This window comes from Scleropages formosus, chromosome 7 (assembly GCF_900964775.1).
Source record: "Scleropages formosus chromosome 7, fSclFor1.1, whole genome shotgun sequence".
NCBI lineage: Eukaryota > Metazoa > Chordata > Actinopteri > Osteoglossiformes > Osteoglossidae > Scleropages > Scleropages formosus.
This window is the reverse complement of record NC_041812.1, coordinates 4,474,834-4,500,868: the sequence shown is the minus strand read 5'-3', so window position 1 is coordinate 4,500,868 and position 26,035 is coordinate 4,474,834. Positions and strand designations below refer to the sequence as shown.

General features: G+C 44.7%; 1 protein-coding gene across 1 annotated transcript; it reads left to right on the top strand.

Annotated features, from left to right (window-relative positions):
* Positions 1-214: 214 nt before the first annotated feature.
* On the top strand, positions 215-24,922 carry LOC108937745 (ras-related protein Ral-A). The gene is made up of 5 exons (XM_018757876.2): positions 215-433; positions 20,259-20,479; positions 21,277-21,485; positions 21,638-21,812; positions 23,063-24,922. The coding sequence occupies exons 2-5, from the start codon at positions 20,366-20,368 to the stop codon at positions 23,183-23,185; spliced, it is 621 nt and encodes a 206-aa protein (XP_018613392.1). The 5' UTR covers positions 215-433; positions 20,259-20,365; the 3' UTR covers positions 23,186-24,922.
* Positions 24,923-26,035: the final 1,113 nt, after the last annotated feature.

Below are 26,035 nucleotides of genomic sequence, written 5' to 3'. Positions count from 1 at the left end.
TTAGGTTAATGAACGAATCACCTGCCACCTGACCCTGGATCAGATCCATTTTCACGTCATCGCTTTGGCGCCTTGGATTGGGCGCAAATACATCTGATTCTCAAACAGTTATTTGGAAGAACGAATAAGTGGGCGGAGTCATAAGGACGTCACGTATACGTTCTGACATCATGACGCCGCCGGCGGCCCCACCCTTTCGCCATATTTCCCCAGTAAAAGCGTACAGTAGTACAAGAAAGGGGAGAGGCGGCAGCTTTGGGGTTTGTCGGGCGCGCAGGGAGTGAACGGAGGGTGTGAGCACCGGAGTAAGAGCCAGAGGCTGGGAAGACATTAAAAATAAGACGAAGAAAGGGGGAAAGAGCCGCTTCAGCAGTCCGCCCTTTATTTTTATGCCAGCTGGCTGCTCATCGGCGGAGACTGACTGGAGCAGCAGGTACGTAACTGTGTGGCGCTGGAATTCGTGTCGGCTTGGAACGTCCGTGGTTCTTCGCTCACTTCACCACCATATTGATGTTACCCGCGCGAGCCGCGCCAGGTCCGGGCGCGCGCTTTGCACGCGGCGAGTCAGTGCCTGTTGCCGGCGCGTGGCTAGTTTGCTTTTCCGAAGCCGAATCAATCGTGTCACACGGGAGACGCCGGAGCCTTGCTTTTTCTCCCAGCCAGGCAGCCATCCCCACCTCCTTCAGCAGCTCCATCACATCCTCACATCAGATCTTCTAGCCCCCTTTTTCTCCGTGATCTCCAGCCCCACTAGCTAGGTGGGAGGACAGAGAGAGGGAGGTTCGGCTGGAGCTGGGAGTGCTGGAGAAATGGAGCTAGAAGGATGGAGATGCAGATGCAGATCATTGATGGTGGTGGAGATGAGGGAACTAGAAAAATGGAGATGGAGCTGGGAGAACTGGAGTAATGGAACTAGGTAGGACTTGTCTTGGAGGATGGAGATGACCATTACTCCAGTTTCCCAGCCCCATCTCTCCATGTTTCTAGCTCATTTCTCCCATCTCCATCCTTCTAGCTCCATTTCTCCCAACTCCAGCCCCCTCTCCATCCTTCTAGCACCAGTTCTCTCAGCTCCTGCCCCATCTCCATCTTTCTTGTTCTAGCACCATTTCTCCAGCACTCCCAGCTCCAGCCCCATATCCATCCTTCTGGCACCATTTCTCCAGCACTCCCAGCTCCAGCCCCACCACCATCTCTGTCCTCCTAGCTTCATTTGTTTGAGCTCCAGCCCCATCTCCATCCTCCTAGCCCCAGTTCTCCCAGCCCCATCCCTCAGCACTATTTCTCCAGCTCCCAACCACCTCAGTTCCTTAAGATTCATCTCGTTCACTTTGTCTCGCTACGCTCTTATATATAGTACAAACACCCTGTATTTCCATACCCCTTCAAACCACCGTCATCTTTTCTTACATGTGTGGAGAGCTCAGCCAGCTTGAGGAAGCATATATTGTCATGGATGTCCACCTATGGGCTGCTGAGAAGACAAATGGCGCCACTTGTCTGTATGAAATACACCCTAGATGGACATCTCCAAATATTTATTTAATCTTCGTCTTACAAAGTCTCCTTACTGTGTAGAAGAAAGAATCCTTTCTTTGGCAGCCTGAGCCTTGCTACTTATATCTAGGATCCAAGACGGATCTTCGCTTTCCAAGCAGCTGATGGCTGTTGATTCTTTTCAAGTCCCAGCTGTTTGTCATCTTTAGTTTCTGCAGATAGAGTGATGGAGGGATAGATAAATTCTTTGTCAATCCTCACACAGAACTGCACCAAGGTTCAGCACCATACGTGCAAGAAAGTAGTGATGAATGGCCCATAAGTAAACACTGTGACAAGAGTTTATGGGTAGGAGGTCCATGGACCAGGATACCTCCTCTTCCTTACTCAAGGGTTCTTTGACATTGCCCTAATGTGGTTTCGATGGATGTTTCCTGTAGCCTGCTGAGACTGGTCCATGTGAATATTTAATCAGATATTTAATTAACATTAGTATAAATCAAGGTATTTGTAAATCCCACTTTACTGAAGCATATAGTACTTATTTACAGATCGATTTTCCATCCTGTAAGTAGAGATCCTGTTGCTCGCTCACTGAAGTTCAAGTTGGAATTCTGTTTTGTGGCTATTTAAAAATATGAGTTTGGAAAATTATTTTGAACATGTTTAAAAACACCCAACACTGCACCCTTCCTACTACATGGCTAAGATCTCCTCTCTGTGTGCTCTGCACTTAAGGCTTAAGCCATAGTATGGCTTTTAAATGAATGTTGGTGTGAAGCCCCGCAAAGACATCTTTTGTGTGAAGTACTTGATTTTTGTCGCAGATTACACCTTTCAGTAATGCACTGAGAAGGTCATTATTGGTATATTAAGGAATCACTTGGACTTGAGATTAATTGAGGGAAAGGCATCCAGTGATGCCTTTTACCCAGACTAGTCACTGGGTGTGGTGATACATGTTCATTTCCTGAAGTTGTGGGTCCTAAAGGAAAACGGCTCCGTTTTGTGGGCAAGTTTGAAATTTTAAGCGTTATGGCTCTAGACCAGCACGAGTGCTTGTGTGCGACCTGAAGGGTACTGTTTCAAGTCCCGAGGGGGGAACCTGCTTGAGCAAAGTACTTCCCATGATCGTTCTGCAGTAAATTATTCAACTGTGTAAATGTATGATGTTTGTATAGAAGCATTAGCTAAGCTGCTGGTTTCCAGACCTGACCTTGGGAACCCCACATGTTCAGAAGATCTTCTATGTTACACTTCCAAAATCATCTGATCTTGGTTACATTGAATCATGTAGCTCACCTTCAAGCCATTAGTCTGTTGAATCAGGCAGTGGTGGAGTAAGAAAAATATCCAAAAGAGCTGTTATTCATGGAGCACCTTGGAAATGGCCAAGGCCAGTAACCAAGTTACCAACCATAGTAATTGATCGGCTTGATGGGATGCAGTGGAAACGTCACAAATACATCCTGTCCACTTAATTTGTTGATCACTGTAGTTTACCGTAGTTGGGAAGCATTTTGCCACTGTCATTGGTGTCTTCGGACACCTTACCTCTCACCCTTGTAGATCGAATGTGGTTTGCAGGATTCTATGTAAATTGAGCACAGCGGCTTGTGGAGTTATTTTTTTCTTGTGTCCAGTTAATACTTTCTGATCAGCTGAGAAAGACTTAGGACATTTGTAGAGCTATTGTAAAACCATGACTGTTCTCATATTCTAGGGGGGGGAACTAGAGAAGTGCATATGGAATTTCACCTATGATTAAAAGTTGGTTCAAATATTAAGTGATCAACTGATGTTCTTAGCTAGAGTACTTCATTTGTGTTTATTTAGCTGAAATTTTTCTCCTGAGCGGCTTAAAACATTAAGCTGTTTACAGCGATTTACACAGCTGGGTAGTTTTTGTACTGGAGCAATTTGGGATTGGGGGGATGGGTACCTCACTCAGCTGGGATTCGAACCAGGGTCCTTCAGATGTGTGCGGCAACTCTAATCACTATATTACCTGCTGTAGCTGTTAAAATAATCTGCTCTGTTTTGGTAAATATCCGGATAATTAAAAATACTTGCTGCCTTTACACATGGATTTTGTAACACAGAGCATGTTGTTGCCATATGTGTATATGTATGTATGTATAATACATATTATTGTCTTTAGGTTTTGGCTAATGATAATGACCTGTAATCTTGTTTAAAACCTGAAGCAGGTGTCGGGCGCCAAAAATCAGTTCCCGAGTTCCTACTCTTGACGGCTGTGATGACGGGTGTCCGAAGGCGTAGAAGTAAAAGAAAAAGGTGACGGAAACTGTTTTTACTATGGAAGCAGTTGGTCGAGCGGCACTGCGTGAATGGAAAAGATTTTTTTAAGATTTAGATTTAGGCGTTTTGCGAAAACGTGCAAGACTTGTATGAAAACGTCAGTTTAGATGCGGTTCCGTGACACTGCGTCTGCGTTGGGAGCCGCTGCCTGGCGACTCTTCGTGAGATGGGTGTGTCCTGTCAGAGCAGCTAGTCAAACAGAGGTGTGTTTGTGTGGTCTGCCTAAATCTTCCATCTCATGTACACATCCAAGCAGCTCGTTTTTCACCTATCCGCAAGCCTGTTCGTCTCCTGATGAATTTTAATCACCCATGAGTACCTTCAGCAGAGCGGCAAATAAAATCCGTGTCTGTCTCTAAACGCTGGGGTAAAAACCAGCTCAGTTAACTGTATAACTGTTAAAACAGTGTAAGTGTAATGCTTTACTGTTGACAGGCTACATGTCTCGCTCAGTTGGGCAAGGAAGAGATGAGATCGTCAGAATGCCTCTGGTTTTTTTCCCCATTATGTTCTCAAGTCAAGGGCAGGTGGGTGTGTAGCTGGTTTTATTGCCTGAAAAACTGTGGAGTATAGCAATAATATCAGCTGTTAAGATACAGTCTGGAGGCAGACTGTAATGTGACTATGTATTTATCTTTGTTTCTTTTTTAGCAAGATTTCAAGGTTGGAGGAAATAGATGCATCAAGTTTAAACAATAACCCTAACCTCGAAAGGATATTTTTCAGTTTCGGCTCATGATCCGCTTCTCGACTGTGCAACGCAACCAGTAGGTTGAAGGTCCGGGTGCGGCTCTACTGTTTTGCTTTCGTGCAAAGTGGCGTGCTCTAAAATTTCTCAAAAATAGCTTTATAAAAAGAGGAATTCCCCTTTGTGCCATAAAGTAAAGGTGGCACAGCGAGTAGCGCTGCTGTCTCTTAGTGCCTTGGTGGTGCAACTGGAAGTGGGTTCGATCCCCATTCAGTCTGTGTGGAGTTTGCATGTTCTCCCTGTGTCTGTGTGGGATTCCTCAGGGTGCTCTGGTTTCCTCCCACAGTTCAAAGACATGCTCTTAAGGTAGACTTGTTGTTCTGTCATGGTGCGAGTAACAGAAAGTGCTTCTCTGATATATGGATGAGTAACTCATTGTAAGTAGTATATCTAGCAGTGTAACTCACCTTGGGTGGATGAAGTATGTTCTTTGGAGAAAAGTGTCTGCTACATGGACTGAATGTAGTAATGTACTTTTACTGTACTTTCTAGGTCAAAAGTAGGTTTCTGCCAGATTTCTACTTGTGTCCCTCAGCAGAGACTCCTGTCTGGAGAGAGCTGGGACAGAGGGACTTGAACTGGTCCGTTTCATCTCTGGAGAAACGGAGAAAATGAATTGTTTGGCAGCGTGAGATTTGTGTGTGTCTGGCTTGAAAGGGCATGTGCTCCCTGCTACATTTCCATCTAGTCAAAGAGCTGGAATCCAGGCTCCAAACTTGCTTGAGTTACCGTTTCGCGGAGGGAGGCGCCGGATCCTCGCACATCCCAGGGGCTCCACGCCTGGAGCGATGTTGCCCGGCTGCTGCCTTGTCTCTGTGCAACGGTCGTTTGTCACCGACTTCATTAGCTGGTGAACTTATTTGGAAACGGGCAGTGAGTTTCACTGTTTTGAAAGGGCATTTTTTTTGGTTTGGTGGTGGTCGAAACCGTTAAAATGGTAACCACCTCCGCTCAGGACATTTAATCAAAATAACAGGAAAATTACTGTAGTGCTCAGCCGTGCATTGCTCAGAGCATCTGAATCTTATCTTTGACATGTTGTTGTTTTAAATTGAAGTTACGTTAGAGATTTTTTGTTTAGCTGTGTTTCTCGACTCAACCCCTTGAAATGAATCCAGTGGGTGAGTAAAACCATCAAGAGGGGAGGGCAGGGAAGGAATGTGCCTTTCTGGAACACGGCATTTTGCGTTAGTGGTTGTAAGAGGATTCACAGGGCTTCCTCGCCGGCTGAAGAACAGTGGCATGTTCCTGAAACTAGCTTATCGGTGTATCCTTTAATATGGTCCCATCCTGGAGAGCTGGAGAGCAGTTGACCAACCCTGTAAGATAGGCTCTTCATAAGAGCACCATGTTCCTGTCAGCAGTAGTGCTAGTTTGCCAGAATGCCATACGACGTATAACTGTCAATCCAGCTACTAAATGCTTTTATTATTTATTGTGTTTATGTTATAAGAGACAAGTATCTTTAGATGTTTCTCCAACTTCACCTTCTCACAGTCCATTCTGGATTAGTTACTAATATTTGTACTTTTTATTTGGCACATAGGGGGCGTGGTGGCGCAGTGGGTTGGACCGGGTCCTGCTCTCCGGGGGTCTGGGGTTCGAGTCCCGCTTGGGGTGCCTTGCGGCGGACTGGCGTCCCGTCCTGGGTGTGTCCCCTCCCCCTCCGGCCTTACGCCCTGTGTTACCAGCTAGGCTCCGGTTTCCCGTGACCCCGTATGGGACAAGCGGTTCAGAAAATGTGTGTGTGTATTTGGCACATTCAAGTTTTCCATGCAGACAGTGTACATAATTGATAGATTTTGAAGTTACTGTTCAACCTTTAATCTTAAAATCTAAATCAGAGTTTTATTGAGTGTGTTTAATTTGGTAGTGTAAGTTGTGGGTCTTTTTGATTAATCTGTCTACGTTTGGAACCTATCCAGGTACAGTAGATGCGGCCATCGAAAGGGTTGAGAGTGTCACATGGACAAGTGACTCTTGTGCAGATGAGCCCTTTCATCAATGCACAGTCGGTGCACGATTAGAGTAGATTTGCCAGTTCTCCACCCCTTTTAGATCAGGGTTCACTTTGTCTCCATTTCTTTGCTTTCCTCACAGTTGTCCATGAGCCGAAGTGAAGCTCCCGGGTAGCGGTGCTGCGAGGAAATACCAGCACGCAACTGCTACTGGGAGGTGGGGGAACTTGCAGGCTTTAACTCATGACAGATGGATTTAGACGGGGAGCTTATCTTGTTCCTCAGCCCGTCGAGGGGCGGCGCCACGTGAGAAGTCCGGTTGTGGCCTGCATTTGGGTGAGATTTTCTTGGCTGATGTCATGGTTTTGGAGCAGCAAGCTGATCTATTGCTGTGACTTCCTGAGCATTAATTTTAATTTCTTAATTTCAAGTTTCAAGTTTATTGTCATAGATACAAGTACCGTGTACATGTATCATGAAAATCTTCCTGAATGCTTCTCCACAGACTATGGACAAAGACAATAGAAACACTGCACAAACAAAACAATGACAGTGAGTAGTGCAACAGCAATAGCAATAAATAATGGTAACGGTAGTAACAATAATGCCAGTTGACAGTCAGAGAATTTGTGTAATTTACCAATGTGCTTGAGTGAAGCAGTCCAACTCTAGTTACTAAAGGTGGCACATTGGTTAGTGTTGTATAGTCTTACAGCAGTAGGGTAAAAGCTGTTCCTGTACCTAGCAGTGCGGGTTCGAATAGACCTTAGCCATTTTGCAGACGGCAGAAAAGAGAAAAGTGCCCGTGGGGGGTGACTATGATATCTCATGATGCGCATCGTCTTTCTGAGGCAGTGTGTGGTGTAGGTGTCCTGTACTGCTGGTAGCTGTGTGCCGATTTCCTGAGCTGTTTTGACCACCCTCTGTAGGGTTTTCTTGTCCTGTAGGGAGCATCTACCAGCCCAGGATGTAATACACCCTGTGAGGACGGACTCCACAGCACACCTGTAGAAAGCGGTGAGGACTGTAGTGGACATCCTGGCTTTCTTCAGATGCCTGAGGAAGTGGAGGCGTTGACACTTTTCTCCAAAGAGCTTACAGCGATGGGCTGTCTACAGTTATTTACTCATTTACACGGCCGTGTAACTTTGTTCTGACTCAGTTTAGGCTAAGTACCTTGCTCAAGACAACTACAGCAAGAGGTGGGATTCGAACCTGCAATGTCAGAGTCTAAAGATGACCGCTGTAACTAGTACAGTATCTGCTGCTTATTAAGTGTGACACTGGGACTGAACAACATTCCAAATTTTTAGAGCATCTCCAAAAATTCAGCTGCTCAAAGTCACATTTTATTAGCGCTGATTGAATCAGTCAGGCATGTTAGAACGCACCAGGGCTCCGATACCACAACCCCTGTGTGGAAATCCCTTGGATTTCATCAACAGAGACATGTTTTCAGTCGCTCTATATGTCTGTGTGTGGGGTAATGATATTGGCTAGGCTTGCAAATAAAATTAGAGATACTGCAGTTTTCTCCCTTTTATAAAAGAAATTGTATACCCACATAGTTTCATATCACAATGGGCAGTAAATGTTATATTGTTTGACTACTTGGGTTTCACAGCGTCTGTCTCTTGAGGGTGATGCATGTATGAGTATCTTACCATCCTAATGCAGAGTCACAGTGGTCTGGAGCCTGTTCCAGAAGCACGGGGCACTAGGCTAGGCAGGGTACACCCTGGACAGTACTATTTAATTCATACCAGTGGTCATTTTATTCATAATTTCTGGGGCAGTGACAGCTGTAGTGGGTAGTGCAACTGTCTTGCACTGAAATGACCTGAGATTGAATGGCCCTTCTTGCTGTAGTACCCTTGCTCAAGGTGTTTACCTTGAATTGCTTCAGTAGAAATTATCCAGCTCTATAAATGGGTAAATCATTGTCAGTAACTTGTGAACAGTCAACCTAATCAAGAAATGTAAATGTGAGCTCTACTATGTACCTCATGGTCATGTTAAACATTAAACAGAGAAGCTAAACCGTAGCAAAGTAATCAGTTCTAAGTGTGATGTAGTAAAAGTAACCATATAAACCAGGGGTCGGCAACCTTAAACACTCAAAGAGCCATTTGGACCCGTTTCCCACAGAAAAAAAACACAGGGAGCCACAAAACCCTTTTGACATCTAAAATGAAGATAACACTGCATATATCGTTTTTTTACCTTTATGGAAAGTATAGAAAAAACTGTAGTGTGTTGCAATCAATGAACTGCTACCGAGAAAACGAAATTTTATTTCTGCAGGCAAACAAAAATATTTTGAACAGTTTGAACTAACCTTAACAAAAAAGATGCTGGGTTGAAGGTTACTTTCAAATAAAATGTTCAGTGTCTAATTGAGTCCTCTTCGTATTCATGACATCAAAATTTCAACTTGTCGGCTGCAGCAAACCAAAAATGCCGATCAACCTTCCGCAACAGTTCCGAAACGGCTTTTTTTCTCTCATCTCCATCCGGATATTTTTCAGCAAAGGCTGTGTGTTTATTGTGGAAATGTTTAGCAACATTTGACTTTTTGTTGTTCGCGAATTTTTCACCACATATTAGGCATACTGGGAAGCCAGTAAAAGCAGTAAAAGCAAATGAATCTGTCCACATCTCATTAAATGTTCTGTTTTCTTCAGAAACTTTTCTTTTCTTGCATTTATCCATGTTTGCCTACCTGGGGTTGAAAAGCTTGATCTGAATTGAATGGAATTTTCAATTTCGCGCCGGCGGATTTCGCAAGTCGGCAGTTGTGACGCATATTTTGAGCGACAAAAAAATTAAACACGGTTTATTTTAATGTTACAAGAGCATCATAATCTTAGAATTTAGAATTACATTTTTTTTAAAAAAAACTAAAATAAAAGAAATTTAAATTAAATATTTATTTATTTTCCAAATCTACAGGGAGCCGCAGCAGAGGGATGAAAGAGCCACTTGCGGCTCCGGAGCCGCGGGTTGCCGACCCCTGGTATAAACAGAATGACCCTTGTGCAGTGCATTAATGAACAGCTTTGAGGCATTTGCTTGTATAATGCTGTAAAAATTTTGGAGAAATGCCAACATGTGGATTTATTTTAATAATATGTGTAGAGCATGAAAGGTGGTATTAGTTTGTGCATCATATCATTTGAACTGGAATGAAATCTGTGGACCGCAATTTACCAGTTCAGTTTCCGCTGCTCCCTTAGTTGAGCAGTAAAATTCTAGTTTCAGTGTAAACCCCCCACTGAGGTGTGTCCCATACGAATACACCGCAGTGCAAAGACTCGCTTATGGCCTGGATCAGGGTGTCTGCGGTGGCTGTTGTGGGCTGAAAATCCCACAGCACCACGGTCCACAAGTTTTTAGCATGCGGGCCCCGTACCGTCATGTGAATGACACTTTTATCAGTACCTCAAGGGTCTCTGCCGAAGAAACTCTGCCAAGAGTAACTTCCAGGACTGATTGTTCAGCATAACAAACTGATCTGCTTTGTGCGGTAAGTTTGGCTGAAGTTTGGCCGTCTTTTCGGACCGGAGCCCTGAAACTCCTTCCGCGATCCGAGCGCCGTGGACAGTTGGGAATGGCGCTTGTTTTCTATCAGCGCGTGTAGGCGATTTGAAGTCATCCTGCTTTCTGCTGCAGACCTTTTTCGTGACATTGGCAGAGATGGGAGTGCCAGAGCTGATGGAGGTGCCCCCATTGTCAGTTGTCCCAGAGCGTTTGACTTGGTCCCTCTTGTCCTTTTCACGCTCCTTCTCTTTTCCTCTTTCACTGACACATACACGCTCTCTCGTTCTGACCCTGGCAGTGTCTGAGAGCAGACAGTGTTGTATTAGGAAGCTAAGCGCTGAGGTCACCAAGGCCTGACTCACTCCCATCACCCCCAGAGACATGACTACATGTATTGAGGGTGTGCCAGGCACATCCGCCACATGACAGCAGCCGTAGCACCATCATGGTTCTTTTGAGCTCAACGTCACTTTGACCTCTTCCAGTTTTCTTCAGTATGACAGGGTGGTTTGAGGCCAGCTGCTCCTGGTGTAATGTCAAGAGGGTTGGTAGGATGTCAGAGAAGGTCTTTTTTTATTATTATTATTATTATTATTATAAAGTTGTCAGCTCTCCAGGAAAGTGGAGGGGAGAGACAGATGAATTCCTGTTTGTAGCCCCTGCCCCCCCCTCTTCCAATGGTGGTGTCAGAAACCTTGGACTGGTTCCTCACTGCTCTCTCCCTACTCGCCCAGTGGAGCTGAACAGCTGTGGTGTGAGCAGCTCTGACATCACAAAGCCCCTTGTTTACACCACTCCCTCCCCAGGAAGACCGAAAACTTGAGCACAACCAGGAACATTGGAATAGAAGCTTTGCTTCCTGTCCTATCCATGTCCATGTAGACCCGTTGTTCTTGATCTCTTCCCCAATGTGGGTCATGCAGGCAATGAGCTGAGTACATGATGACTCCTGTCATGTGGCCAGGTTGAAATAGCTGTGTGATTAAAGGTCTGGCTTGAATCATTCACACCTCAGCTGCGGTCAGCAGTGTGGATTAAAACACTACCTCATGTAGTCCTAAAATAAGTGGTCTATGAGATGAGCTTGCTGTGGAGAGAAAGTGTTTAGTTGTGTCAAGAGTGCCTTAAAGCCTGAACAGGTCTGGAGCAAGATTGGGCTGTGCTCCCACCTGCAGATTGACCCTACAATTTGCCATCCCCTTCACCCAATGGAAATACACACAGCGGCGCAGTGGATGGACGTTTGTGCGTCCTGAAGATCTCCCTCCTCGATCTACTTGTAGCTCTTATTGTCTCCCAATGCAGAGAATGGGTAGGTGTGGAAAAGACAAGGAGAGTGTTTTTCTGCCTCTAGCTGGAAAACAAAACTGAAGTGAAACGCATGATATAGCAACTTCGTTAAAAGTCCATTAAAAGTGTTGTGTGTGTGTGTGTGTTTTTTTTTTTTTAAAAATCTGTACTGGAGAAATATCAGTATGGATCTTGCCAGTAGGGAATGGACTTGTAGCCTAAAGGATGTTAAATTCCTGCAGGTCTTCAGCTGTTCGGATCCTTAGGCCCCAGTGTCCCGCAGTCAGCCTGAGAACAAAAATGATGTCATTGCATGTGTTCATACAATAAAGCTGTATTGTTTCTCATTATATTTCTATTTATTTTTATGAGACTTGCGGAGTCTTATAGCTGTCTCCAGATGTTCCAGGAGTATTCCTTCCCTGTGGATTTGATGTAGGACAATGAAGTTCTCCAGGTGCGTGGTCCACAAAGGCGTGCAGTTCCAGCGAAGGGATGAGTGGAGGACAAGGAAATGGAGTACTCCGCACAATGTGGTCCAGCATTCAACTCATTTTGTGTCGCTTTTTTGGTTATGTGAGCTTATGCACACATTTTTTCATTTAGTTTGCAACTGTGTGAAAATTGTGGAGGAATAGCACCTTACGGCTACGGCGACATGTTCCTTTATGTATTCTTAACTTCACTGAGAATAGTTCTCTCCTTTAACTGCTATTTGCACTAGTTTTCCAGGAACCAACATAATTTCAGGTTTCCAATTGTTGGTTTCTTCTCGGGTTCTGTTATCTAGTATGAATTAACCCCTACTATGGAAGGCAGTTAAACTAGTCATGATTTAAACAGTCAGTGTCATTTTTCAGTTCTGTTTATTTTGAATTGATAAGTTAAATGAGCAGGTTTGGTGGAGAGTGTAGCCACCTCCTACAGAGAGCAGTGGAGGCAAATGGATGGAAAACAGATGAAGCAGAGCATGCCAGTTGGCATATCTAGGATCGGCAATGGAAAAGGTGACTGGTGTTTTAAACAGGAAGTGCACCATTGACCCTTAACTGGGAGGGGACATAAACTGCCTCCCACGGTAACCTAAAATAACAAACAAAGCAGCAGATCTGAGCAGCATGGCAGCTGGAATGTCGAGGCGGTATGTTCCGGCTTCGCGCTGGGAAACGAATTAAGCTTCCGTCATCATTCTGTTCTCCTAGCAGCTCTGGTCATCTCTGGCAGATCATTTATTTCAGAACGTAATCTGAGCGCGATGTGTTTGCAGAACGGTTGCGGCGCAAGCAGTCGGAGTCGAGCACAGTTGCGGCATCCCAGTGGAGTCATCGTACGCTTAATTGGGGCTTGTTTGAAAGTCTGTTTTACTTTTTGAGCAGGTTTCAAAATGGACAAGGTGGTGACGTTTAAGGTGCTGCGGTTTCACAGAAGGCCCCTTCGCAGTGTTTGGGTGGAGGGGTTGGACATCCAGCTGCCGGAGCCTGGCTGATGAACAGAGCGGATGCAGACGGAGCTGGAGGAGCAGAGTGCCACCGAACAGAGGAAGCCTCTGTGAGCTGTGACAAGCGTGACCCTCTGGGAGACTTGTCACGGACGCACAGGGGCGGATGGGGGGGGGTTGGTGGGACAGAGCTAGACGTGGGAGGAAAGATTCAAACAGTCTTGAAGAGACCTATTTGTTGAGCGCGTTGGCGACTTTCATGCCGCGCTGTCTAAGGTGCACCTTGAAAATGAGTTGAGAATAGGGAGCAGCTGAAACCAGCAAAGAGATTTTCAGCTCACGGGTGCCGGTTGGCACGGCAACGCTGTCTGCCGCAAGGGACCAAAAATGTAGTGCATGCTGGACTGCTCACACTAGCGTCGCCTATTAGACTCCCACCTGAGCTGAGAACTCCTGGAAACTAGAGTTTGTCGAAGACGGAGAATGGTCACGGGTAGCATCTAGCTGCTCAAGGTCAACGTGTTCTCATCGGCCAGCAAATGGATCGAATCCAGGAGGCTGCGTGCAAACAACAGGAGGAACTGGAGGGAGGATGTACCCCCCCAACCCTCCTTTGACACTCGCAGCTGGTGTCTCAGTGTAGGGCGGAGGCTGGGGGCGAGGAGCCAGGAGTCAGATGCGATGACATGGATTTGCCCAGGTTGTTTTGGTTTTTATGCCAATACCACCTGTCTGCAGCTCAGTATCTGATCTTTAAGAATTTTTAATACACATCTTAATTCTCTGGTTATCTGTCTGTGTGTGTTTCTCTTCTAAATGTTTGAGCCAGTGACGTTCCGAGTTTCCTGTGAACTTAAACTAGCAGGTTTCCTTCGGGTTTCTGAAGGCAGTTTCTGTAGGGAAATGTTGAGCGTTAGAAGAACATTGTGCCTACAGTAGTACTGCTGATGTATTGGAGGGTTGGGGTTTCTTCTTATTCTCATTGAATCAATATACAGCAACAACTGTTGCGCATAAATATGGAGGCCATATTTGTTATGATGAAGATGACTGTCTCTGACCCAAATGCAGTCCATAAACACATGGCAGTGGTCTACAAATTGGGTTTAACAGATGGATTTTGTGCTGATTTCATGGAAGTTGAAGCTGATGGTTACCAGCAAATGAATGTACTTGCTCTTAAGGTGCCTTCTCCTGGAGAGCTTTGAATAAGACCATCTCCCATCTGTTCCTCTTGCTGTTACGAGATGCGTTTGTCTGCAGCATGACTTGGTTTTGAATTTGCTTAACAAGGTTTGGGCTGAAAAAAGGAGTATTATTCAGTTGTTGACAAGTTCTCAAGATTGACCAACTGATTTGGAGGTCCATCAGGAGACAATGTGTCCATCTGGCTCAAGCAGGAGAAGCACAGAAGACTTCAACGTTTCTGCCCTTCCTGTTTTGTTTTGGCAGAGCGGAGCATGGGACATCAGACTAAAACACCGTGGTTTGGGTGTCTTGCTCTTGCTGTTTTGATCGTCCCGCCAAAGCCACCTGCTCGCCTTCCTCTTCCCATTGTGTTCTGAGCTGCTATGCACCACCCAGCTTCTCCTAGCTCACACCTCACCCTCCTCGGTCCACGCGCCAGTCATTTGCTTTTTTAATTAATTCATAAGTATGTACAAATGTCATGTTGTGTGGCCATATGTTACCGTGTTTGTTGTTTTTTTTTTTTTTTTTAGTAATTACTGTACTGCCTTGTGCTGTTTGCACACGTCTTGCACGCGTGCACTTTATGTAGTCCTGTGTAGGTAGCGCTGTCATTTTATGTAGCACCATGGTCCTGGAGGGACGTTGTTTCATTTCACTGTATACTGTGCCAGCTGTATATGGTTGAAATGACAATAAAGCCACTTTGACTCGTAAATGTATTGACTGTATATTGTATGCTGCTGCAGCCTAGTGGACTTTCCATCAGAGATTCCCCCCCCCCCCCCTTCCCTCTACCTTTTGGAGGGACTGAGTCCCTGTCTACTCCTTGTTATATGTAGATATGAAGTAAAGGTGAATAAAAGACTCTTGGACAGGAGGCAAGGGAAGGTGAGACATTAGGGGAACAGGAGGGGTGTGAGACAGGGAAGGAGGCAAGCAGTGTTCCAAGGGTGTCTGCTCCTGCCCTGCTGAGCGGGTGTATAACGTTCTCCGTGTGGAGGGGCTGTCCTGTCCGATGCTGGCTTTGGGGGAAATGGCCGTGTGTGGCCGGCGCAGGCCATGTTGTGATTTTAGTACGACTCTGTTCTGCGAATGCAAGTTTCTCAGAAGAGCTGCCCTGAAGGAAGCGCTGGTGGTGGCAGGGCAGTGCTGGTAACTTTCAAGTCTCTCCACTCTTAGCAACCACGCAGAGCTTCCACAATCTTCAGTCTTCCACTCGTGTCCTTATTTGTGGAAAGTTGTGCGTCCATTCTCACCGAGTCCATTCACCCGGTAACTGGTCATCCGCTTTTCTTTCACATTTGTGAATCGGTCTTTCCGACAGAATCCAATTCCCTCATGGCTTGACTAAAGTATGATGACGTCAGTATCGTTTTTGCATCCATTGAGGTTTTTTTTTTTTTTTTTTTTTTTGTGTGTATAATTTGGTCTCCCAACCTCTAGTAATGGTCATGAGGTCTGTACAGTTGGCGTGTATGTGCGTGCGTGTGCCTGCCTGCTTTGTCCCTCGCATTCAAATTCAAAGCACCACAGTTTGTTGGTGTTCTGGCCAGACACCTTCACCTTGTCAACCACACAAAGGGTCAGTTAATTTCACTTTGTTTTTCGTTTTTACTTTTTATGGCCTGATATATAAAGAATCCTGTTCATGATTTGTATTTGCATGTTTTCAGAGATGTCTCAGTTTCAGCTGAACATGTTTTTTGCACCTCCTCAATGTGCTGTATTGACTTGTAGGTTTGAAAAGCTGGCATTTTCATCATGACTGCATGTAGTTAAATTTTCACTTATTACAGTGAAACTCATAAAACCTTAGCTACAGGAACCAGAGTACAATGGTAATGCCCTTCAAATTCAAAGTACGGGTGGTCCCTGATTTCAAATGGTTCGACTTACGTTTTTTTTTCTTTTCTTTTTTTTTCTTTTTTTAAACTTTACGATGGTGAGCTGGTGATAGACATTCAGTAGAAACTGTACTTTGAATTTTAAATTTAGATCCCCCCCGAGGCAAGTGATATGCAGAGTCTGTCACGCAGAGGTGTGTATTAGATGTATTAAATGCGATATTTTTGACTTATGATGGGTTTCGCGGAACGTGACCCCATCGTAAATTGGGGACCACCTGTATATGAAAGTGTAATGGGAGAGCTTGTGGCATAGTGGTTAGAGCTGCTAACTTTGGACCCCAAGGTCTCAGGTTCGAGTCTTCTTCGGCTGTAGTACCCTTAAGCAAGGTACTTGTTCTAAATTGCTCCAGTAAAAATACCCAGCTGTACAAATGGGTAAGTAATTGTAGGTCGACTAACGTTGCGAGCTGCTTTGGATCAGTGTCAGATAATTGAATAAATGTAGATGTAATGTCAGTAAGAGCCAAAAAAGATTTTACAAACACATTTCAAATCTTGAATTAAGTATGGTGTTTCAGTGGGAAGACAAATCGATAATGTGGAGTCCCGAATCAAGGCGCAAATAAGACCTAGATGGGGGTGGGGATCTCCACTTTCCTGCCTGTTTCTAACAGGCCAAGGGCTGTATAGTTACACATGCGGCCCAACTTGCCACCGGGGAGGTGCTCGCAAGGTACCGACACACTCTTCCGACCAGGGGGATTAATTAGGGCGCTGCGAATAAATGCTAATATTGACCTGGCCGCTAGTCATCTTGATGGTCTGTGTGTCGGTGCGCAGTGTTGTGCTTTAGGGACAAAGTTCCGTTGTCTGCGTGTCACTGAAATTAAATGAATTGGCAGCGCTTTATAAGCACAACTCAATTACTAATTCATATCCCCATTTAGCTGATTTTACTGTAAATATAAATGTATTTCCTTTCATAATTCATAATCCCAAATAATTGGGTTCATACGTTCAATAAAATGCGTGTAATTAGGCCGAACGGGTGAAATCAGTTTTTCTTGCGTGAAACAAAGTTTGACGGGAATGACGGCCTTGTTCATCACATCTGTTCTGCCCTCGGTTGTCCTTGACAATCTTGCGTTAACTGCTGGGTGTGAAGCCACTTCCAGCATAATGGCACCGATGGAAGCGCCGCAAGTTTAAATTGAACAAACGAGAGCAGATGCCAGCACCGCTGCGTGAGGAAGAATCGTTCCCTTCCGTGACGATCCATGTGAACGGAGACGAGTGCATCTGCTCCGAGCTGATTCGCATGCAGCCCGCCGTGCCCAGCTTTTGTAAATGTGAGCCCCCAACAGTGGAACGCTTTCCAGACCTGCCGTTGAAACGTTGGGGGGATCCGCTACAGTCGAGAGTGGTGAGGTCGCCATGGCAACCAGTCAGTGACTTCACCAAGCAGCTGGCATCTGGTTGGTTTTTCTGGAACGCGTAGCTTCCCTTTGCAAGCATGCATACGAGGGAAGGTAATCCACCTTGTCATCTTGTCAGCCCTCAACCAGCTTTCCTTCATATCTGGGTATTGCGTGTGGTTTTTGAACGGTTACGCTCTAAAAACAGTTGAAGCATGTGACGGGTTTGCGTGGTCGGGATTGACGGGAGCTCCATTCTGCGGAGGCATAATGCACCTGCATCGTCTCGCCACACACCCGTGTCACCGTAACTGTGTCAGGGACACCTGCCAGCCGCTGTCGTCTATAACGGTGCGCCGTATCGACAACGCATGCCCACCACTTTATTATTAGAAGGTGCTAACTTTTCACTACGTTCACCAGTCAAGCTTCTCTCAGCTCCTGTAGAGCAGGAAGTGGCATCAGTTTCCTTAAAATGTTTGATTTCATAGTTTGTGGTTGTATCAGACCTTCCTTCCAGCATTGGGTAGCGTGTGAACCGAAACTATTCAGGAGTGTGTATCAGTCTGTCTGTCACAGTTAAATGACCTCTATTGGTGGAAATGCCATTACTTATTTTTGCTGACAGTTTCTTCCAAAGCGGCTCCCTTTGTTAAACTTCATACTGTGATTTACACATTCATATAGTTGGGTAATTTTTTAATGCATGGGACACTTTTTACTAGGTATTTTGGAATAAGTACTTTGCTCGGGGCGGTGCGGTGGCGCAGCGGGTTTGGCCTGTGCCTCCTCTCTGGCGGGTCTGCGGTTTTAGTCCCGCTTGGGGTGCCTGCGGCAGACTGGTGTCCTGTCCTGGGTGTGTCCCCTCCCCCTCCAGCCTTGCGCCCTGTGTTGCTGGGTTAGTCTTCGGCTTGCCGCAGCCCTGCTCGGGATAAGCGGTTTCAGACTGTGTGTGTGTGTGTGTGTGTGTGTGTGTGTACACTCTGCTCAGGGATACTACAGCCTATGCAGGAATTGGAACCCTTGTCCTTCAGTTGCAAGGTGGGATCTCTCACCATTATCTGTCCATAATTATGGCTATTTTTTTAAATAATCCAAAATGAAAATATGTTCTTTGTATTGACAGATAGTTGTGAGCACTGAGCCCTCATCGTTTATCGAGCTCCGCTTATCGCAGCGGACTGACATCTCCGTGTCTGAATGGCTCCTGGCAGCTTTTTCCAGGGCCGGCTGTGGAGCTGCTGTAAGACTGATGGACTCTTTAGTTTCCTCAAAGCTTTATTGTCCCCTCGTATATTAATAAAACACTGACATCCTGCAAGCTGACGAAAAATGTATGACAAGCAAGTAAACGGGAGACGCACGACTGAGCTACTGCAGAAAAGCAACTGCGTCAACTAATCAGTCGTTGGACATGGTTTTTGAGGGTTTGACTTAATCACTTTGTAGGAGTTAGTGATTAAATTTCTCCCATGTTGACAAATTGTTGTGGTTCCCTGTGTAAAATTAAACTTTAAAAAGGTTTTTGACAAATGACTTTAATAAATATACTCAATGAATTAGAATTTGATGGATTGATAATATATAGGGAGATCTGGACTGTAAAATTCTGCATTTTGTATATATTCCAGCCCATTAATGGAAGATGAGCTTTACTACATTTTGATAGTTATCTGTGCAGCTGAGTCTCTCTTTAATGTCATGTTCCAGCTGTTACGTTTTTGAGTTTTGGATTTTTGTGAGAATGACGCCTGACTCTTGTAAGTGTATTTGTATTGCCGTGTGACTTTTATAGAATTTTTCAGTACAAATTTAATAAATTAATCGGATCGCGTTGTATTTGAAGTGGCTCACTATAGCCTTGACCAAAAGGGTTATGGTTCCCATTTTTCACTATAACAAAATTTAGTTTTTCTTTTCTAAATTAAATTTCAAAGTTTACAAAATGTTTTTTTTAATATCATTAGCAGTCAGTTCTGTTGAAGAAATGTGTAGAGAAGTTAACGCTGCACATAATGCGATTCACTGATCCCTTGAGACAAGTGTCGTAATATTTATGTAGCAACTTTTAAAGCAGCTTCTCGAAGCTCTTGACAGTAAAGAACAAAGATACTGTATGTGGGTGTGTAAATGTTTACAGTTGCAACAGTTGCAGAATAAAATGGTTATAGTCAAATAATGAGGGACAAAATGAGCACGTGTGTTTTGTCTTAGCTATTTTGAACATGTAGGTCTTAAGCCTGAATTTAAAGGGGTCTTAAGTAGGAGAATCCCTGATATTCCTGGGAAAGGAATTCCACGGTATGGTGGCATAGCTTGAGAAAGCCTCATCACCGGTAGAATGCACGCATGTGTACCAGTAGTTAGGAAGAAGCGTTCCCCAGCTGGGCTTCCGACACGTCATCAGCTCAATTAAGCCCTACGTGGAGCCGAAAAACCTCCTGTTTCTGCAGCAGTAATCCTGTGAGCATCAGGAGTTGAGTGACTCAGAGCAATTTACCAGGCTCATTAAAACAAGCGACGGTTGAGAGGTTCCCTGTGCGATCAGTGCAAGAAGGGGTTTTGTTAGTAATTGGAAATGACTGGAGAGATTGCCGACAGGCCGGGCCCTCGTGAGAGGATCACAGCGCCGTGGCCATCGTCCGAAGAGCTTAGCAGGTAGATTTGTGTACGCGTGTCTTGGGTCGTTAGATGGAAAAACTTGGCCTGCCCACATGTCACACTTGCCCTTCGCCGTCACTCGCAGCACAGCTGAGCGGCAATCTGTGCGCTCTAGGAGACACTGCTAGTGCCCCCCGCTGTTAAACCACACAAACTACATGGGGCGGATACCACTTGCATCTGACCCCATCACTGCTGTCGCTGCTTTGCTGGCTTGGATGCCCAGCACACATTCCACTCAAAGGAGTTCCTACATTCAGAGGAACCAACCGAGTACCCACCTGCTGTACTCACCTGAAATTAATTCTGCTTCTTTTTAACGTTAAATATTTGTTCTCTTTTGTCTTTCAGATATCTACAGCACACTTGAGACCGATTCTACAGGACTTTCCGCACTTTTTCAGTCCCTTTCTCTCTTTCTGTCCTGTTCTGCCCTTCCCACCCCTGCAAGCACAGTCATGGCAGCCAGCAAGCCTAAGGGGCAGAATTCGCTGGCCCTGCACAAGGTGATCATGGTGGGCAGCGGCGGTGTCGGGAAGTCAGCCCTCACTTTGCAGTTCATGTACGATGAGGTGAGCACCCCTTTTTTCCGGAACAAGAACACTTTTATACAGCTAATTTTCTGCCTTCCTGCTAATTATAGGGGGAATGACAACACAACTTGATCCGCTTTCTGTGTCTGAGAGAGAACAGGGCATAAAAGTGATGTTCAGGCTTTAAGTGAGTAGGTCATCATAGCTGTACAGGAAACGGTAACTAGGTTTCTCAATGTTTCCAAACCATGTCTTTAGTAAGTGCACAACTCTTCCAAAAAACGCACACACACATTGTCTGAAACCACTTGTCCCAAGTGGGGTTGCGACGAACCAGAGCCCAACCCGGCAACACAGGGCACAAAGCTGGAGGCGGACGGGACACACCCAGGACGCCAGGCCATTGCAAGGCACCTCAAGCAGGACTCAAACCCCAGACCCACCGGAGAGCAGGCCCCGGCCAAACCCGCTTTCGAAAAACAACTGTGTTCAAAATAATTTTTTCCGACCAAAGGCGTAATCATTAAATTCTGTCTGACCTAACCGTTCGCAAGTAATGAGCTAAATTTTTATAATGGACCAGATACAGGTGATCAAAACCCTAACCTGTCATTAAATTTAAAAACCTCATCTTTTTTGCACAACCTGAGTTATGTTTACTAATGGAAATTGAGCCGTGCAGCTTGACCGGGTTGGTATAATCCGAGAAGAATGGCGATGTTGTCAGGTGTGTTCAGTTTTAGAAGAGAGATGTGGTTAGAAAGCAAGCTGTGGTGTATCTGTAGATGTGTTTGGGCCTTGTGGCTCAGCTTTGCCTCCTCCTCTCCCCGATGTAGTTTGTGGAAGACTATGAACCCACCAAGGCAGACAGCTACAGGAAGAAGGTAGTTCTGGATGGTGAGGAGGTCCAAATTGATATTCTGGACACGGCAGGCCAAGAGGACTACGCTGCCATTCGGGACAATTACTTTCGCAGTGGAGAGGGATTCCTCTGCGTCTTCTCCATCACAGAGCTGGAGTCCTTCGCTGCAACTGCCGACTTCAGGTGTGAGAAGCAGGAGAAAAATCGGCGAAATCCAAACTCCTAATGCAAACGGAAAACGGATATAAAATTTTCAAAATTGCAGCAAAGTGAAAAGGGTAACAGGTCCTGGGTGGTTAGTGTGGGTAGCTGATCTGAAGGGTTTCCCTCCGCAGAGAGCAGATCCTGCGTGTGAAGGAAGATGAGAACGTGCCCTTCCTGCTGGTGGGCAACAAATCAGACCTAGAGGACCGCCGACAAGTGAGCGTCGAGGAGGCCAAGGCGCGTGCCGAACAGTGGGGCGTCAGCTATGTGGAGACCTCAGCCAAAACCCGGGCCAACGTGGACAAGGTGGGCCAGGGCAGGGGGCAAAGAGGGCATTGTTCCAGACGTGTCTGACTTGCTAAAGTATTGTTTTCAGTTGAGTGTTGCAAAGGTTTTTGTGTTTGACTAAAATTTGCTGAAGCTGTATTTATTCATTTAGCTGACACTTTTGTCCAAAGTGACTTAGTGTTAATCTACTAACAATTATTTGCCCATTTATACAGCTGGATAATTTTACTGGAGCAATTTTTAGGTTAAGTACCTTTCTCAAGGGTACTACAGCCGGAGGTGGGGATCGAACCTGCGACCTTTGGGTCCAAAGGCAATACAAGTCCAATGCAAGTTGACGACTTGTATTGTAAATCCTCATGCCCATTACTAGTAAAACTGCAATTCTGTTGTTCACTAGTACCCTCTGTCCTCACATAGCAGTAACAACACAAACATATTTTATAAAATTTGTAAATTATTGCACATTTTGATATGATTGTCTTTTAATGTTCTGTTTTCCTGCATTTTCAGTGACCATTTCTCCAGTGCAGGATTGTAGAGCTCTTGAAACTATAGCGATATTTTGATAATTTGGCACACAGATACTTGTTGTATAAAGACAAAGTTCGGTAGATTACTGCCCATGTTGTCATTCTGAAAAGCACGCAGACACTGGTGTTGGATGCCTTGTACAGAGTTACTAGCAAATGTTTGAACCCCACATTTGCTGTATTATCCTTGATCAAGTCAAGTCCTTGATTACTTGCCTCCAAGTGGTCCTGGAAAAATGACCCAGTTGTATAAATGGGTAAATCACTGTAAGAAGCTTATAATTGTAAGTTTCTTTGGAGAGAAGTGTCAACTGAGTGAATTAATGCCATTTTAATCTGTTTCAGTTGTGATATTAGATTTACCTTAACCATTGGTTGTGATGGGTTGGGACTGTCAGTGTGATCAGACATTTGTAGTTGGTTTCATTATATAACAAGTGTGACAGTCTTAAACTGAAGGGCAAACACTGGCTTAATATCATTTGGATACGCTGATTCATCTGAAACAGTTGTGTATGTCTGGTTGAAGTTGAAGTGCTGTAGAATAAAGTTGAAGGTGCTCCCACAGTCCTATTGTTCCTATCCTGAGAGCTCTTTGGTTGGAAATGAAAGGGCAGGTTGTTTTTCATCTGTGACGAACATAAACTTCAAAAAATAAAAGAAAAAGCGAATTAAAAATGAACTGAATTTCCACACTTATAACAATATTTATAATTGATTGGTCTTGTGTTGCAGGTTTTCTTTGATCTAATGCGAGAAATCCGGGCGAGGAAGATGGAGGACAGCAAGGAGAAGAATGGAAAGAAGAAGAGGAAAAGTCTGGCTAAAAGAATTAGAGAGCGATGCTGCATTTTATAATGAAGCCCAGATGGTCACTCTCCTCTTCCAGAGTCCTCAATGTTCTAATGATTCCTCAGATTTTATGTTGGGTCCCCTCAGCTCCCTCTAAACAGCCCAGGCTGTGAGAGATGTCATCTCCTAGCATTTTTTGGGGATGGGGGTAAGTTAGGGAATAGGGGATGTGCAGTGCTTCAAAAAGAACTAAATTGGGGAAAAATGAAAACTGACATAGAAAAGCATGAATTCGGAGGCTAATGGTAAAAGGACTTTTTTGCTTTTAGAAATAACATGTATATATGGTGCCATAAGCACAGTGATTTTTTTTCTTTTTTTTTTTTCTTTTTTATAAAACCTATCATGGGTGGTATTCTTTTTCCCTTGTGGCACATTTTTGTCATTTAGTGCTTTAAAGCTAATGTCTCATATTCCGGGATACATGTGAAGAAGCCCATCAAAGTTTGGATCAGTTCTGCATTTCCGTTCCATTTCATTGTGGCGTCTCAGCCTTGCTTCCTTTCCATTTTCACTACAACTCCCATAAGCCCTAGTGTTACATGGGAACTGGGAGATAGAACTACTCGAGGCAACAAAAAAGTGACACTGAAATGGATAGGTTCCAAAGTGGCTCTAGCTGTGGTGCTTTTTCTCTGCTCAAACACTCTGCCACTGTGTTTCTGACATGTTGATGCCTTGATGTCCGTTGTGAATGTGACAAAGCTGACACAGGCCTAATGCCCAGTCTACTCCACTTTTCCCATCAGTAATATAATATGCAATGTGTGTGTGTGTGTGTGTGTGTGTGTGTGGGGGGCATGATACAGGGACATGCCTGATGTGTGCAACTAAATGTTTCATTATTATTGTTATTCATAAGTGGACAAAATGTGGACAATGGGTGGACTTGGGGACAGTCTGTAGTTAGAGAAATTCCAAAATATGAATATTCCTCCTTGAAAGAAAATGTAAAGACGGTGTATCCCTGCTGGGTGTCTCTCCAGTTCAGTATGGGCTTGCTGTGTAACTTTTGTTTTGTTTTTACTGGAAGGGGTTTGGATGTGAGATCTGGTCTTACTTCGGTTTGCTTGTCCCATGTTTGACGTGATCCACGTAAAAAAGCTTTTCTTACCGAAAGCACATTGTTCTACACATTTTAACCTACGTATACTCTTGTTTGGCATAAATAAAGTAAACTATGATTGAATCTGACCAAAATTCTGTTAGGGGCCTTTGGAAGATGGGTGTTGGCCATCGATGCCGCCATCTGTTTTGAGAAGACTACAAACCCCCTGTGGTGCAGCATTTCAGTGTATAGAATTGTGGAGTTTTCTTTTGTTGCTTCTTTCCTTTTTCTGTATCATTAGTGAAGCTCATTTCATCAATTTAAATGTTCCTCTTGAATCAAGTGATGCCAAGCTTTCTCTGAGTGTCCTTTAGCTTTTTAACATTTTGTAATTTACCAAATATTTCACTTCTCAGCAAAAAAAAAAAATTGTGTGCTTAACTGCCTTTGATTTTCAGTAGTTAGAAACCATAACACTAAATTGATCTTTGCCATGCAGTTTGTAAGCTATTTAATATTCCTTCATAATCTGCCCTCAAATTAAATAAGCTACCCCACCGTTATAAGACAATGGGACCAAAAGTGTTGACTTCAAACTGCAAAGTCAATAAATGAAGTATCTCCTGAGTGTTTCTGCCCCGCCCCCCCCACCACACACACACACACACACACACACACACACACACACACACACACACACACACACACACACACACACACACACACACACTCCATAGAGGAACACACAAAAAAGAGTTTTATATTATGAAGTTAGGAACTAAAGAGAGGGGTGAACATGGAATTGTAATAGTATGTGTGTGTGGATGTCAAAGGGCTAACCTTTCCTCCCTTCCCCGTCAGTGTGTCGCGCATAACTTCCTGTGCACCGACTGGAGCGGAAACCTCCTAGCTGGACATCAGAGACAGTACCCGCAGTGGGCATTGTGGGAAATTTCATTTCACACTCTGCTGACCATTCTGAGGACCGCTTAATACCTGGCAGCACTTAAATTTGGTCATCGTGTTCTCAAGTGGTGAAAGGTCGGAGTTTATTATTTAAACAAGGACAATATGAGCATGACTTGGGTTTGACAAAGGTTACTGTGAATTGTGTATTTGGGTGTAACGCTAACTCCTGCATACCCTTGTTCTGTTGCTCAGCACCAGCTGAAACAAACCGAGCAGTTGCTCCTCTTTGACTGAGCCCTGGTAGTTGGGGGAGAAGGTGTAGTAGCATTTGTGGAGTCATTCAAATCTCTGGTCAAGTGGCAAAATCTGAACTTTTCCCATAATATTTTGAGCTGCTTTATTTCAAGTAAAAGAGGTCACGAGTTTCACAACTCCCCTTTTCTAGCAATTTATGAAGCTCGGACTGTTAAAGCGACAGTGCGCTGTGGGAACGCCTTGGTGCCGAAACACTGGACGCTGACTGGATTTTCAGTGGTGCTTTGCGCACCCCCTCCGTGGATAAGTTTCCGCAGCGGAACGAGGAGAGGAAAATTAACACCTGTACTAAAACACTAAGCATAGTTTAAATGTATGTGTTTAGCTGTTATTAAACTGTTTTTTCTTCCCCTTTCAATATGAAATTCTCCTTTTCAATGGCTCCTCACCCTCTGAAGTGTTGTGATGATGCTTTAGCCATGCATACTTTGTTATAACAAGTACAGTGTAACCAGGGATCCTTAAACAAAACCACTAATGTTGTAATGTTCTGTTTGTGGGAGGTGGGCACTTAGGTGCAATGACGCTACAAATGTCATCGTTGCACGTTCAGAGCCGAGGCTCCTTCTGCCCACGCCTTTTCT